This window comes from Barbus barbus (assembly GCF_936440315.1).
Source record: "Barbus barbus genome assembly, chromosome: 4".
Classification (NCBI taxonomy): domain Eukaryota; kingdom Metazoa; phylum Chordata; class Actinopteri; order Cypriniformes; family Cyprinidae; genus Barbus; species Barbus barbus.
In genome coordinates this window covers 31,050,339-31,065,055 of record NC_136732.1, presented here as the reverse complement: position 1 = coordinate 31,065,055, position 14,717 = coordinate 31,050,339, and the positions used below count along the sequence as shown (strand labels likewise).

Here is a 14,717-nt window from a genome sequence, read left to right as displayed (position 1 = left end):
CCTCCATAAGTACAAAAAAGAGAGAGATTTCAGTGATATCAACTGAGATCTAAAAGGTTGTCTCGGTTGGTATTTCACTTCCATTTAAACTTTTTCGGTGAGGAAGAGAACTGCAGTGAAAAACATTTTCAGAAAACCGAAATTACGTTTGCGAACTTAGTTTGAATCTGTGAGGTCTGTTGCCACAGAAAGCTATTGATTGTGAATAAGACAGTAAAAGTTTCCTGCTTGTGAAGTTACAAACTTAGTCTAAGGTCGAAAATAGCATGCTAATAAGCATTAAATGAATATGAAATATTTAATATTCTGCACTGCTACTAGGTTGTTAATTAAATGAGTACATTTATGACACTGAACTGCACAAGATGCTCTTTGGATAATTTTCAAATTATACTGGAGAACACGATCTTCAGGTTTTATCCAAACATGAAAGGAACATCAATTCAACTTTTTACTCAAAATTTTCATGTAGCTTGTACATTAGTATAAATTATTATTATTATAACTATAATTATTATAACTATTTTATTTGGTGTTATGTATATGCTTTATTGTTTTTAAATTAACAGTTTTTTTTAAAGCATTGTTAGATGCCAGTGTTTGCAGTCATAGATATGCAAATATTTAATTTCAAAAACAGTATCATAGCTATTAAACTAGGCTATATCTTGTGATTTAAATCTTTATTTAACCTCAGAACAATCTCAAAGTAAAAAGAGGTGCTAAAGTCAGATTTTTTGGTGGTTGCGTTTTAAAATGAAATTATTATAACCTTAATTCAAGTGATGACAGATTTTGAAAGTCTGACATCAGTGCTGAGTCTTACTGTACGGTTAACCCTGCCTGCTTTAAATATTTCAAAATGATTAGCAGTTGAATACATTTGTTAGAAATTTTAAAAAGTAATCAAAAAGTAATCACATAATCAGTTACATTACTTTAAGTAATTGAAATAGTTACACTACTTATTACAACTTGCAATCTGTAACTTGTTACATTTACAAAGTATCCTTCCCAACACTGTATATCACTCCATCACAACATAACAGAAAACGGTACGAAGTTTCGCAATATTAATGAAACTTGTTCTTACCGTTTGCATATGGGTTGACGGTCTTTTTATTCGTCATTACCCGTGCTGTTGCATTGTTAACCTGAGCACAAACAGAAGCGTGTGAGCAAGAAACATACTGAAGCTAAATCTGTAATTACTGAAAATATTGTTTTAACAAATATTGCATGCATTACAGTGAAGATTTTCAAAATGATTACAGATCATAACAAACAGTTAAAGAAAAGTGGTAAGACATATAAAGCAAAGAAAATATATGCAATAGTCTCATCATAAAAAGACTCGTCAGCATGCGTCATCAAAAAAATGATCACATTGAAGGAGTACATAGAGAAAAAAATTAAAATAAAAACACACAAAATGCACTCAACAAATGAAAGGCATCGAATATGAGACAGCATGCAGTGGAGAGGGAACGATTAGGTTAAAAGAAAAGAAAGAAAACGTAGGAATGGAAAGAAAGAAAAAAAGTTTGGCACTGCGCAACATACACTAAACATTCAGAGTTGAGGTACAGTCGGAAAACAAAGCAACATTTAGCATTCAACACTCCAAGAGCCTTGTGCTTCATCACAAGAATAATAATCAGAAAGGAAAATATATAAAAAAAGTAATAACAAAAGAAAATCATTCAAGCTGAAAGGACAGCTAACAAAGAATATAAAAGAGGGTGCATTATTTAACATAATCATGGAGTTCAGAATCTGAGTAGGATGTGCACGATTCAGTTCAATCCAATCAGAGCCTCTCAGGAAGCTAAATGTTCACTCAAGTAACACGCGTACCAAGAGAAAACAGCATCAAGAAACTCAACATCAAGTCAAAAAACAGTCACGAGGTATCAGCGCGGAGTTCGTGAAATGGCAGATGGCTCTCTCCACTTACCATTCGCCGCCATCGCCCGCGTGTGTATGTATTGCTACCACGGTTAGTGAGTTTGGTGAGGGGCCTACCAGCTACCATTGGAAAAGGGGGGAAAATGAGAAGGCAAAATAGGCAACATCTTACTTAAAGACGGCACCACATCCGAATAACTCTTAAAATTTAAAAGAAAAAAAATCAAGTAAAGAAAGAAGCACAACTGTCAAATGGGAATCGGCTATAAAGATGCCCACTTTCGTTGCAGACCTGCAGATCAGTTTTGCTACAGTATTTCACCTTCAGTGACTGTTCTAGACTGTAAAGTAAGTGTAATTTGAGCTGTAGATTTTAAAAGGCTTGTGTTTGAGAGCAGCTCCGTCTAATAGCAGTGTCTTCAGGCCAATTAACAAGCGCTGCCGACTTCGGGCCGCTTTAAGAGCGGATCCCTTGTCAACTTTGCAATAAGGCCTCTGGCTATCATCACACAAATGCTGTTTGCACTCTGCCTGATGACTTACTGCACCCGTTTGCTTATTAAGCCAAAATATGCTTTAAAAAAACAAAAAAAAAACCAGAAAAGAACCGAATAAACACAAGTGAATGCCAACAAAACCAAACCAATTAGAAAACGGCGAGCACCGTATTATATCTGATTTGAGATCTTAGAATAACTGAAACGTATGTGGGGAGGGAGGGAGGGAAAGAGGGACAGAGAGAGGAGCACACACAGGAAAAGACGAGTGATGCGTCTAAAATAGTGAGATGAGAGTGAGGCACACACTGACACACAAAACAGAATCAAGAATAACAACAAGAACGACAACAACAAATGAATAAAACAAAATAAAAAGCAATTGAGAAGGGAAATATTTGTTACATGCACCTCTATTTTACGACCTTCTACCACCGTGCCGTGTAATTTCTCTCTGGCCCTGTCCGCATCAGCACTATTTTCGAAAGTTACGAAACCAAAACCCTGCATGCAGGTGGGAGAGGGGAGGGGGGGAGAACAACATGCACATTATTAATTCAGTCATACACCCAAGAAATCCACTGTGGCTCTACCTCTGCCATTCTCACACACAAAAACAGCTGCTGCTGTATTTACCCCTCTCTCTTTCTCCTCCTCTTTTCTCCTGCACCATGCAAAGCATTCGAGATTAACCATAATTTACGGGTTCTGTTAGAACCACTGAGGAGAAATTAAATGAAATAGCTCGTCTAAGAACGTAAAGTCACTTAATGAAATAAAAAAAGAGAGAGAGAGAAACCAAACAAAGGGATATACCTTTAGTAAGTCTTAGAGTAAACAAAATCTATTGGAAAAAAGTGGAATAAAATAAATGCTGTCATTTAACACTGTATAATGAAACATAAAGAAAAGTCATTACAAAGGCCAAAAAAAGAAAGAAATCAACTTATAAGACAAACGATAAAGGATTGTGAACTACAGGACTTGTTAACATGCATCATTATCTCCCCCAGCTGGAACAGAAGAACATAATTCATATTTCAATAAAGAAAATTGTTTGTGCACAGGAATGATGCTAAGTGTCATAACAGTGAATAACGCTGTCAATTACGGAGCTCAGTGGAGAATGTTCTTCATTTGACACCATAACAGAACAAAGACAAGTGCCAAACACATTTCAACACACTCCATTGAACAGGGCACTAATAACTCTAGCACAGCAGCTGATATGAGATTGCATTACATACGTTAACATGACTACAACAAGCATTTATTCTGTACAGTACAGGTACTAATGCATCACTGGATATTTTGCCTTTTTAAATAAACATTATGCCTCTAAACTCACTGGACTGTTCTAATTGGTCAAGAATGAGAGCATGCAAAGGAAGTGATTCACAAACGTACCTTTGATCCTCGTTCATTAAATATGATTTCAACATCTAAGATTTTACCAAATTGCTGGAAAGAGAACAGAACACAGATCAGACAGTGTCTAAATTTGATTTTACATGTAAACACACTTCAGTTCAAGCTCCATTAAGCTACATGTTTTAAATGTTTTAGTTCATCTAAAAATCACCAATTATTCACCCTTTTAATGGGTCATTTATAAGGCATTTCATTTTATTCTGAAAAACAAATCCAAAATAGAGGTTTAAGTAATATTCATTTAAGCTTTATTGAAAAGATAATTTTGTTTCTGCACGTAATAACTACTAAAATAATTGTAATAAATCATTTGATATGTAATCACTACCATTCAAACGCAAGAGGATGCTAAGATTTTTTTTGAAAGACAATTCTTTTGTTTAACAAAATCATTTTTGATAAAAAAAATACAGTAAAACTGTGGCATTGTGAATCATATCTGTTAAAAATAACTAAAAAAACACTGTTTTGTATTTTTATATATTTTAAAATCATTCTAATATGCTAATTTGCTGCTTAAGAAATATATAAATGTTGGAAACAGTTGTGCCACTTAATACTTATGTGCAAACAGTGATCATTTTCTTAGGATTGTTCAATGAACACAAAGAACACTCTTTTTATAGAAATGTACTGTAACACTAAAGTTTTTTTGTCACATTGGATCAATTTGTGGTATATTAGGTATTGCTTTCTTTCTTTCTTTCTTTCTTTCTTTCTTTCTTTCTTTCTTTCTTTCAAAAATTCTGATACACACACACATACACATAGGAGAAAAATAGAAAGCAAAGTCTCTCGCTGAAATACAGTCAGACAGAGAAACTCACACACACTCAGGGCTAGGCCGCTTCTATATATATATATATACAGTATATGAAATTCCCCTATTCAATATTCAAATAAATAATTGAGTTATGCCCTGTTATACCAGTGAAGCAACCCTGCTGCTTTCCTTATGGAGCTACCAAAACAAGGTGCTGAACCAGATCACAGATCTTACCCAAACTTCAAATACCATCTGACAAGCAGGAGAACAGTGTGGCGTGGGCACTATCTGCTGTATGCCATAGAAGTAATAGAGAGAAAGACAGAAATCAGGTACTTACGCCAAACATTTGCCTGAGGTCTGGATCTCTGAACCTGAAGGGGATGTTGGAGACGTGGAGCCTCTTGGGCTGCGTTTTGTTTTCTGTGTTTTCAGATGACTGTGTTTGCTGTTGGCTGTCTGTCTGTGCTGAATCGTCTGTCTGCTGTGGGGAAAAAGGAAAAGAAATCAGGGAATATCAGTTAGTAAGTCTAGTAAATTTTGATGCGCCAACTGTAAAAAAACTCAAGGCGAAGATGCGCCTTTCAGTTGCAGAAAAGCAGCTGTCTTTGCACACAGGTGTTGACCGTGCCATTGATGTGTTTTTCGTCTTGGTCCATCGTGGTGCTGCAGTCAGGAAGTATAGTCTGGCTTGCCTGCACCTCCAGGCATTCCCGGGGTGCCAGATGCAAAGCCTTGTTTTAACAATATAACTGGTGTAAACTTTTACCACCTGTTTCTGCCTCTCTTTCTCAAGCAGATACAAAAACCATATGTAGAGCACACACACACACACACACACACACACACACACACGCACGTTTGAGGCGTAGTTTTTTGTGCTGGGGTCGGGGCCGTGGGTGAAATATGGCATGGCTGCTTCACTATATCTTGCTTTCTCTTGCTCTCTCTGGCCACGCATGCCTGCTGGCTGCTCCCTTCGACTGTGTGCCTCTCAGTCTGGACTGCTGCCTGGGAGAGAAGCGGCCTAGCCCTGAGTGTGTGTGAGTTTCTCTGTCTGACTGTATTTCAGCGAGAGACTTTGTTTTCTATTTTTCTCCTATGTGTATGTTTGTGTGTCAGTGGGCGACTTCCAAATGGCATTTTTGTGCCCTTAAAGGGACAGCTCAACCAAAAATTACAATTCTGTCATCGTTTACTTGCTCTCAAGTTGTTCCAAATCATACTTTCTTTCATATGGGAAGTCATGGCCTAATGGTTAGAGAGTCGGACTTGTAATCCAAAGGTTGCGGGTTCGAGTCTCGGGCCGGGGGGGATTGTAGGTGGGGGGAGTGAATGTACAGTGCTTTTTCCACCCTCAGTACCACGACTGAGGTGCCCTTGAGTAAGGCACCGAACCCCCAACTGCTCCCTGTGTGCTGCAGCATAAATGGCTGCCCACTGCTCCGGGTGTGTGTTCACGGTGTGTGTGTGTGTGTGTGTTCACTGCTGTTTGTGTGCACTTTGGATGGGTTAAATGCAGAGCACGAATTCCAAGTATGGGTCACCATACTTGGCCGTATGTCACTTCAATTTCATATGAATAATTTTTGAATAATGAAGCTTTTAATTAAGCATTCTTACAATGAGTTTTTAAAGAAGTATATTATGCTCAACAAGACTTTTTATTACACTTTAAAATATCTGTTTAAAATGTAATTTATTCCTGTTATGCAAAGCTGAATTTTTAGCATCATTACTCCAGTCTTCAGTGTCACATGATCCTTTAGAAATAATTCTAATATGTGGATCTGGTGCTCAAGAAATATTGTTCTTATTCTCATGGCTGAAAACAGAAAATGTGACATTTTTTAAAGAATTCTTTAATTAAATTATACTAAATTTATTATTATTTTTTTGAACAAAGTCTTTATATTTAATAAATTTAATGCGCCCGCCCCTTGCCGAAAGTGTTAACTTCTTAAAATTTCCCAAAAGTTAATTTCTCAAACTTTTGAATGGCAGTGTACATTTTAAGTCTTTTAAAGTCTTATTTTATGTGTGATGAACAGATAAAAATGTAAGCTGTTATTCACTAATAATATTATTAAAATTACATTATAATTTACTGTATAATAATTAGAATATACTATAGAATTCTATAAAATATTCTAATATTCTCGTTCGGTGAAATGTTAACCAGATGTGAATCAGTGAATTGAACTCAAGAATTAATCATTCAAGAATTCATAAATGAATCCTTCAGGTCAATTTTGTGAACAATCAATTTTTTTCATTAAAAAGATCCGGTTCAAAAGAATGATTCATTCACAATGAATGATTCTGCTCTCATAAATGTGCAACACTTCAAGTGTCTGCCCTTTGGAGTGAGCCCATAGTGGTGCTCACTTGAATGTAATTCACCCATTATGTGTGCTAGCATGAGCATGTGCACACGTATGTGAATTTATGTGCATTTATTTTCCTTTGTGGTGGTTGAGAAAGGGGAGCGGAGGCTCTGCGTCGAGCCTGCAGTTATGCCCAGAGATATTTTGTTAACTTTCTGCTTGCTGCAGCTGTCCTGTAATGCTTCAAGCGCTCTGGAAATCATATTGTCTGGAACAGAAGAATGACCCAGTGTAACAACTGCCTCGCTGACATTACAGATGCTCAGGACTGTTAAAGCAAGCTTCACTGGAATTACTGGCAACGGAATGGACCGTGCGTCTGTGCGAGTGTGGCATTGTTATTTAAATCAGGCAGTGCTCAGGGCGACTCCGACAAAAGCGGCAACAGAAAGAGTCAAAAAAGCATAACTCAAATGAAGAATAAAGAACGGCTTGCTGGGACCGTAAATATGAATATCGTGTCATCATAATGTTTGTACAGGCGGCACGATATACTCACCCGACTGAAACGCAAGGGTGGGGGGAAAAACATGAGAGAGAGCTCTTGAAAAATACTAGTCTTTCAATACATGAAAGATTGCAGAAGTGGAAGAGAAAAAAAATCTGTCTTGTGTTATTACAAGTCATAAACAAAAGAACACCCACTCCTCAAGGCAGAGAACAAAGAAAAACGGAAGATAAAACGCTAAAGCAGCGTAGTAAACCATCCAATGTAAAACTGACAAGATGTGCGCCGTCTTTATTGCTTTAACAAAATTGCACTTTTCCTATTGCGAGAGGCTCGGTTTAATGGCGTCGTGAGGCAAGCGGGCCTCTGCAGAAGAGACAACTGGGGTGTTATAATTGGAAATATGCTTTTCCATTTACTGCTCTTTCAATAAAAGTATAGGAAAGAATGCAGCGGGTCTGTAGGTTGAGGCACGGCACGGTCGGTGGCCATATGTGCCATTTTAAAGATCTCATTTCATGCTCTGTGCATACGGCTGCCTTAATGGCTCAATTAATTGATTCCGAAATCAATTAATCGATTCAGCCCTGTCTAGTTGCCGTGGGAAGCCGGAGGACATGGTGACTGATCTCGGGGTGATGGGATGAGACGGGGGGAAAAGAATAAATCTATAGGACTAAAATAGAGGCCGGTGGCACAAGCGAAACGCATTTTGAATCACATTCACAGCGCGTGCTGAACTATACAGGCATGAAAATCCTGCTTTCATAATTCAAACAAACAATACGATACTTCCAATCTTGATCGATTTTAGCGGCCTAAAAAAAAAGGAGCCAGAGATTGTGTTTCTCCCTGTGGGAAGGAAAGGTGAGGGAAAGATGGAGCGATAAGGACAGGGATGTGAGGGAGGACAGCGGATCAGCCTGGGAGACCTACTCAATTACTGATTGGGAACTCACAGAGTTGTGAGTGTTTACCATTCATTGATCTCACACTGAGTGCTAAACGGCAAACAGTGACAGGGCTGCTGGTGTGTGCTCTGAGCACACACACACACACACACACACACACAAACCCACAGCCGCTGGAGTGTAAGAGCCCACACGGACACACATATGGCAGCGTGTGACAGAAAAAGATAACCTAACAAAGCACAGTGAGGACTTGGAGTGTAAAGTGCCAGTAAAATATTTTTCTTTTTGAGGAATTTTTCCAGTGCGGGGAGTGTGGAATAATTGCATCAGCCAGCATTGATCCAGGAGGGAGTTTGTATTTAACAATGTTATGAGAGAAGAGCATTAGGAAAGGTTCACACACACACACACACACAAATGTATAAATAAATAAATCCCGTATAGTTTTATGCAATGTATATTTAGTAGGCTAATGTTTTCTTCGTGTCCCTCATGCTCCTTTCAAACACATAATTAAACAAAAACTCCCCCATGAATCAATGACGGCTGATGCAATTATTCCACATTCCCTGCACTGGAAAATTTCCTCAAAAAGGATATATATATATATATATATATATATATATATATATATATATATAGTACACACACACACATACATACATATATATAGGGAAATATATACCAGTCAAAAGTATTTGAACAGTATTTTTTTTTTAATGTTTTTAAAGAATTCTCTTCTGGTCACCAAGCCTGTATTTATTGGATCCAAAATACAGCAAAAGCAGTAATACTGTGAAATATTTTTACTATTTAAAAAAACTGCTTTCTATTTAAATATATTTAAAAAATGTAATTTATTATTGTGATCAAAGCAAAATTTTCAGCATCATTACTCCAGTTTTCAGTGTCACATGATCCTCCAGAAGCCATCGTAATATGCTGATTTGCTGTTCAAGAAACATTTTTTTTATTATATCAATATTTAAAACAGTTTTTTTCAGGATTCTTTGATGAATAGAAGGATCCAAAGATCAGCATTTATCTGAAATAAAAAGCTTATACCATTCAATAGCTTGGAGTCACAGTCATTTATTTATTTTTGGCGGGGGGGGTTATAGACATTTATACTTTTATTTAAGAAGGATGTTTTAAATTGATCAAAAGTGATGATAAAGACATTTATAATGTTACAAAAGATTTCTATTTCAGATAAACGCTGTTCTTCTGAACTTTCTATTCATCAAAGAAACCTGAAAAAATTCTACTCAGCTGTTTTCAACACAATAATAATAAATGTTTTTAAACAGCAAATCAGAATATTATAATGATTTCTGAAGGATCATGTGACTGGAGTAATAATGATAAAAATTCAGCTTTGAAATCACGGGAATAATGTACATTTTAAAATATGTTCAAATAGAAAGCAGTTATTTTAAATAGTAAAGTTTTTTTTTTTTTTTTTACTGTTTTTGCTGTACTTTGGATCAAATAATTGCAGGCTTGGTGAGCAGAAGACACTTATTTATAAAACATAAAAAACCTTACTATTTAAAAACTTTTGAGGTAATGTATATACACATTTTATTTATATATATATATATATATATATATATATATATATATATATATATATATATATATATATATGTATGTATATAGGACTATGGCCAGCTACATAGCAAACCTAGCTAAAAGGAGAAGAACATTTTTCATTCCTTTCTTGGATCAATTCTGGGATGTGTGCCAGGTAAAAATACAGCCTGTGTGTGTGTGTGTGTGTGTGTGTGTGTGTGTGTGTGTATAGCATGCATATGGCTGACAGTTTACATAGCGTGCCATCTGTGCAGCATTCTTCTCACTGGCAGAGGACTCCATCATGGAGGGAAAAACAATAACAAACACAATAAAGGCTTCCAGTTAATCTTTTTTGGTATCAAAAGATTCATTAATAATCGTTTATTATAACAAATGCATATTTTGCTGCATTATTGATTTTACATGAGCAGCAAAACAAAAACCAAGCATTTGTGGAAGATAAACAAACCGAAGCCACAGCGTGCAATGCTTCAGAGTGTTGCACGCTCATTTGTGAAGATGTTCTCATGCACAAACAACTGCACAATACTGCAGAGGTACAACGCTGAGGGTTTCCTGAACCATGGAGATAACGTACATCAGTGATGAAGCTATTTTCAGCATAGCAACATTACTGGAATGAAACGCATTAGCAGTCCAAGTCAAACTCCACTATCACTTGTGAGTCAACAACCATCCATCGACCCCCAAAAGCTACACCATAAGGGGGCCGTTCTGCAAGATGTCTGCCCTCTTGCGGGTACGGCCCATTCCACACATGTCCTCCCTTAAGGTAAGGCAGCTCTCACTCCGGCTGGATGAGGATGGGGCCATTTCTCTTGGGAACACATGGGGGAAGAGGGCCAATGAAGCGTGACAGAAGTCAGAGCAGCAAGCCGACACACTGAGCTGACATCTACACAGATTAGTCAAACACCATCCTTTTCAGAAAACATATGGATGAGAAAATATTTTTGAAATATGAGATCATATAAATCTTTCATAAATCTTTCTGAAGAGACACTATATCCAGCTTTCCTGTAGCTCAAATAGTTGAGCATGGCGCTAGCAACGCCAAGGTCATGGGTTCGATTCCCAGGGAAAGCAAGAGCTGATAAAATGTAAAAACTGTAACTTGAATGCAATGTAAGTCGCTTTGGATAAAAGCGTCTGCTAAATGCATAAATGTAAATGTAAACAGAGGAAGCAGTACCTGCATCACTATGATTGCTGATTATAGTCAATGAGATAATGCCTGGCTATCATGTTCACACACTGCCTGCAAACCGGCCTGAAATGGGTCAAACTGGCGGCAATGGACGGGCTAATTACACAGTAAACAATTCACCCACTCGGACGTCACCACTTTGTGTATCGTCCGAAACTAAATGAACTTGAAATGATCTGTGAGTGGGCCGGTTTTAACAACCACTCAGGTCGCTTAAATTAAAGGTCCACCCCTGCGTCTGTGACCATAATTACACCAGTGGTGTTTACTGAGATTGTGATGACTAATGTCCTGAAAAGAAGGTGACAATTAATAATAACAGCAATAACAAAACTGCTGGCAGCAGAAAATAATGCATTTCCCCCCCTGCCGTATTACTGTATCTTAAGCAATTAAAAAATAATCACTAACTTAGATATAGATATGACTTGGCTACTGAAAAGTATGTTAAGATAAATGTACTGATATACTGGTAACATTTTGTTTCAATTTATTCATTAGCTACTTCAATACATATCATAAACAAACAAGGAAGATTTCTTTGCAGTATTAATCCATTTAGGATAATGTTTTTTAATTGATAATTCTAAACAAATGTGAATTTATGTCACTTCAAATGTTAAAAATTTGTCTGTATACACTACTGTTATAAATGCTCACCAAGGCTGCATTTCTTGATAAAAAATTTGGTAAACATTTTAATAATATGCAATATGACTATAATTTAAAAATATAGCTGCAAGCAGCGATTACCAGGGCCAAGCCCGCTAATGGCCCGTAGCGCGGCGCATAGCAGGAAGAGCAAAAACAGCTGAAACAGAACGTACATAGAAAAAACAGATAGGTTCAGAAGTACAGAAGTTCAAAACTGAATAGAAGTTCAGATGAGAACGAACAAACACACATTTCTGATTCAAGACGAACGCGCACGGAAGATCCAACGTCCGGAACAAAAACAACGTTTGAATCGCTTCTGGTCACAGTACCTCTGGCGGTCTGGGTATGTGCCAACTGGGATTCGAACCCACGACCTGAAAGGTTCGGGGCCAGTGGCTTAGCAGAGCACGCCACTCAGTTGATACATATTCAACTGGCTGCCTAGGAAAGGTTAAGGAGTGAGAATGAGCTGACTAAAAAAGTTCCTTAGCATTTTAACCAGTGTAACACGAAAATTTAAGCTAATTGTAACGCAGCTTATGGTTACCTCGATATCTGAGGGGTCCCATTAAATAGAATGGTAATTGTTTAGCCTGTAACTTAGTAGAATGTTAAGATTATTAGCATAAGACAATGAACACAGTATACGGTCATCTTTCAAGAGGCATTTCTCGGGAACGGTAATGAATATCAAAAATCTGTTCAGTCATTTCTGTGCAGGTCGGTCCAAAGATTTTGGACAAAATTGAACAAATTTAAAATGAGGAGTGGCGAAAAAACAGTTTTTAATTTACTTCAATATGGCTGACAGGCACATTCATGGAAAATGACAAATGAGACATAGTCAGAATCTGCATATCCTAGGGAATTAAATAATACAGAAATAACTAAATTTGGACAATGCTTTCAAAAGTTATAAGCAAAATAGTAAATTTTTGGTATCTCACGGACCCATAGGTGGTGCTGCTCCCAATTTTGACATATATCCTCAGTTCATGGTGTTGATGAAGCGTACCAAGTTTTGTGTCGATTGATCAAAGTTCAGCCTCTGAAACAATTTCTGGTTGGCCTTGTTAACTTCACAGCATCATAACTTTTTTTTTCACCAATAGGTCAAAAAAGTCTGTTCAGTCATTTCTATGCGTCTCAGTCCAAAAATCATGTGAGCCAAGTTTGGGAAGAATTGGACAGATTTTGAAGGAGGAGTAGCAATAAAACTGTTTTTCATTTAATTCAATATGGCTGACAGGTACATTAATGGAAAATGACAAATGAGACATCGTCAGAATCGGCATAACCCTGGGAACGAAAAGACATAAAAATTACACATTTTGGACAACATTTTCAAAAGTTCAAAAGTGCTTTTGCAAGAATCATTATATCTCTGGAACACTAAGTAGCGATGTCTTCATTTTTCCGGGGTACCTCAAGAACATCGTGTTCATTATCCCTACCGATTTTTGTGCAGATATGTCAAATGGTTCAAAAGATATTGTAATTTATGACAAATTTCCAAATTGCGGACATGTGGTTCAGCCAATCCTGGCAAAATTTACAAAATTCTCTGATTCGGCATGACCCAAGGAATCCATAGACACAAAGATTATAATTTTCTGACTGACTCTTCAAAAGTTATAAGCGAAAATGTGAATTTTTGGTATGTCACGACCCATAGGTGGCGCTGATCCCAACTTTGGCATGGACCCTCAGATCATGGTGTTGATGAAGCGTACCAAGTTTCATTTTGATTGATCAATGTTTGGCCAAGATACAGCCTCTGAACCAATTTTGGGTAAATTTTGTTAAGTTCACAACATCATAACTTTTGAACAAAGATGAATAAAAAAAAATCTGTTCAGTCATTTCTGTGCGACTCCGTCCAAAGATCATCCGATCCAATTTTGGGAAGAATTGGACAGATTTTGAAGCAGGAGTAGCGAAAACAAAGAATATTATATTTTTTAAAATGGCCGCTACTGTAATGGGTGAAGTCTTAATGTAAGCTACCGAATGTGATCAGCATGAAGAGAGTAACCAGGTGCACTAAGTTTAATTTTTCTAGAATTAGGGGTTAAGGAGTTATTACCATTTCAATGTTGAATTTTTGAACTGGTGGTGGCGCTATAGAGTTGGTCCTAGAGACCCCAAAGTTGGTCAGATCACTATTCATGGCCATCATTACAAGTGTGCCAAATTTCATCATTTTCCTATGTTCCCTTCATAGGGCTGCCAAAAATAAAAATCATACAGAAACAATAGGGGCTATAGCCCCTCGAGCTTGGCCCCTAATAACAGTTTTCAATGTGAATATATTAATTTTAATATGTAATTTATTGTGTGATGGAAATACTGAATTTTCAGCAGTCTTCAGTGTCACACGATCATTGTTCACGATCAAATGTTCCTATTATTACCAAATATTAAAAAGCTTGTGCTGCTTAATATAAAAATATTAATGTGATATGAATGTAAAAACTAAATAAAAAAATAAAACTGTTACTGACTCTAAACTGTGCATTTGAACATTAGTGTAAATAACATTTCTAATGTAAACTAATGTGAACTTATTGTAAAGTGTTACTAAAATACTTATTATAGGTTGCTTGTGGAAAGTAAATGCTGTTCCATATGCATTTCAGAAATCCACCACAAGCTCTTACACACACTGACCACTAAGAATATGGCAGGAATCCACGGCACTCTATCAAAACAGTGTTGAAACCCATCTATTGGGGACTGATTGGTTATCACCTACTCCGAAAAGATGGGAACAGGGGAAGTATCACAGTCTAAGCCTCTTTTGTTTACAGATGAAGGATCAGTTGTGAAGAATGACTTGGATCTAAAAACAGCTCTAGCCAGATGAGGTCATAGCTTTGGATGTCTGTAAAGTTTTGCTTTCT

The 14,717-nt window shown here is 37.0% G+C and overlaps 1 protein-coding gene across 7 annotated transcripts in view; it reads right to left on the bottom strand.

The window, feature by feature from the left end:
- Positions 1-14,717, bottom strand: part of LOC306865490 (RNA binding protein fox-1 homolog 1) — a 148,813-nt gene that overhangs the window by 36,806 nt on the left and 97,290 nt on the right. For all 7 annotated transcript variants that reach the window (XM_079410112.1, XM_079410110.1, XM_079410113.1 and 4 more), the window contains exons 3-6: positions 4,943-5,086; positions 3,813-3,866; positions 2,817-2,909; positions 1,094-1,154 (exon numbers count right to left, since the gene is read on the bottom strand). In XM_079410112.1, coding sequence (XP_079266238.1) covers positions 1,094-1,154; positions 2,817-2,909; positions 3,813-3,866; positions 4,943-5,086 — 352 coding nt within the window. The remainder of the gene's footprint in view (positions 1-1,093; positions 1,155-2,816; positions 2,910-3,812; positions 3,867-4,942; positions 5,087-14,717) is intronic.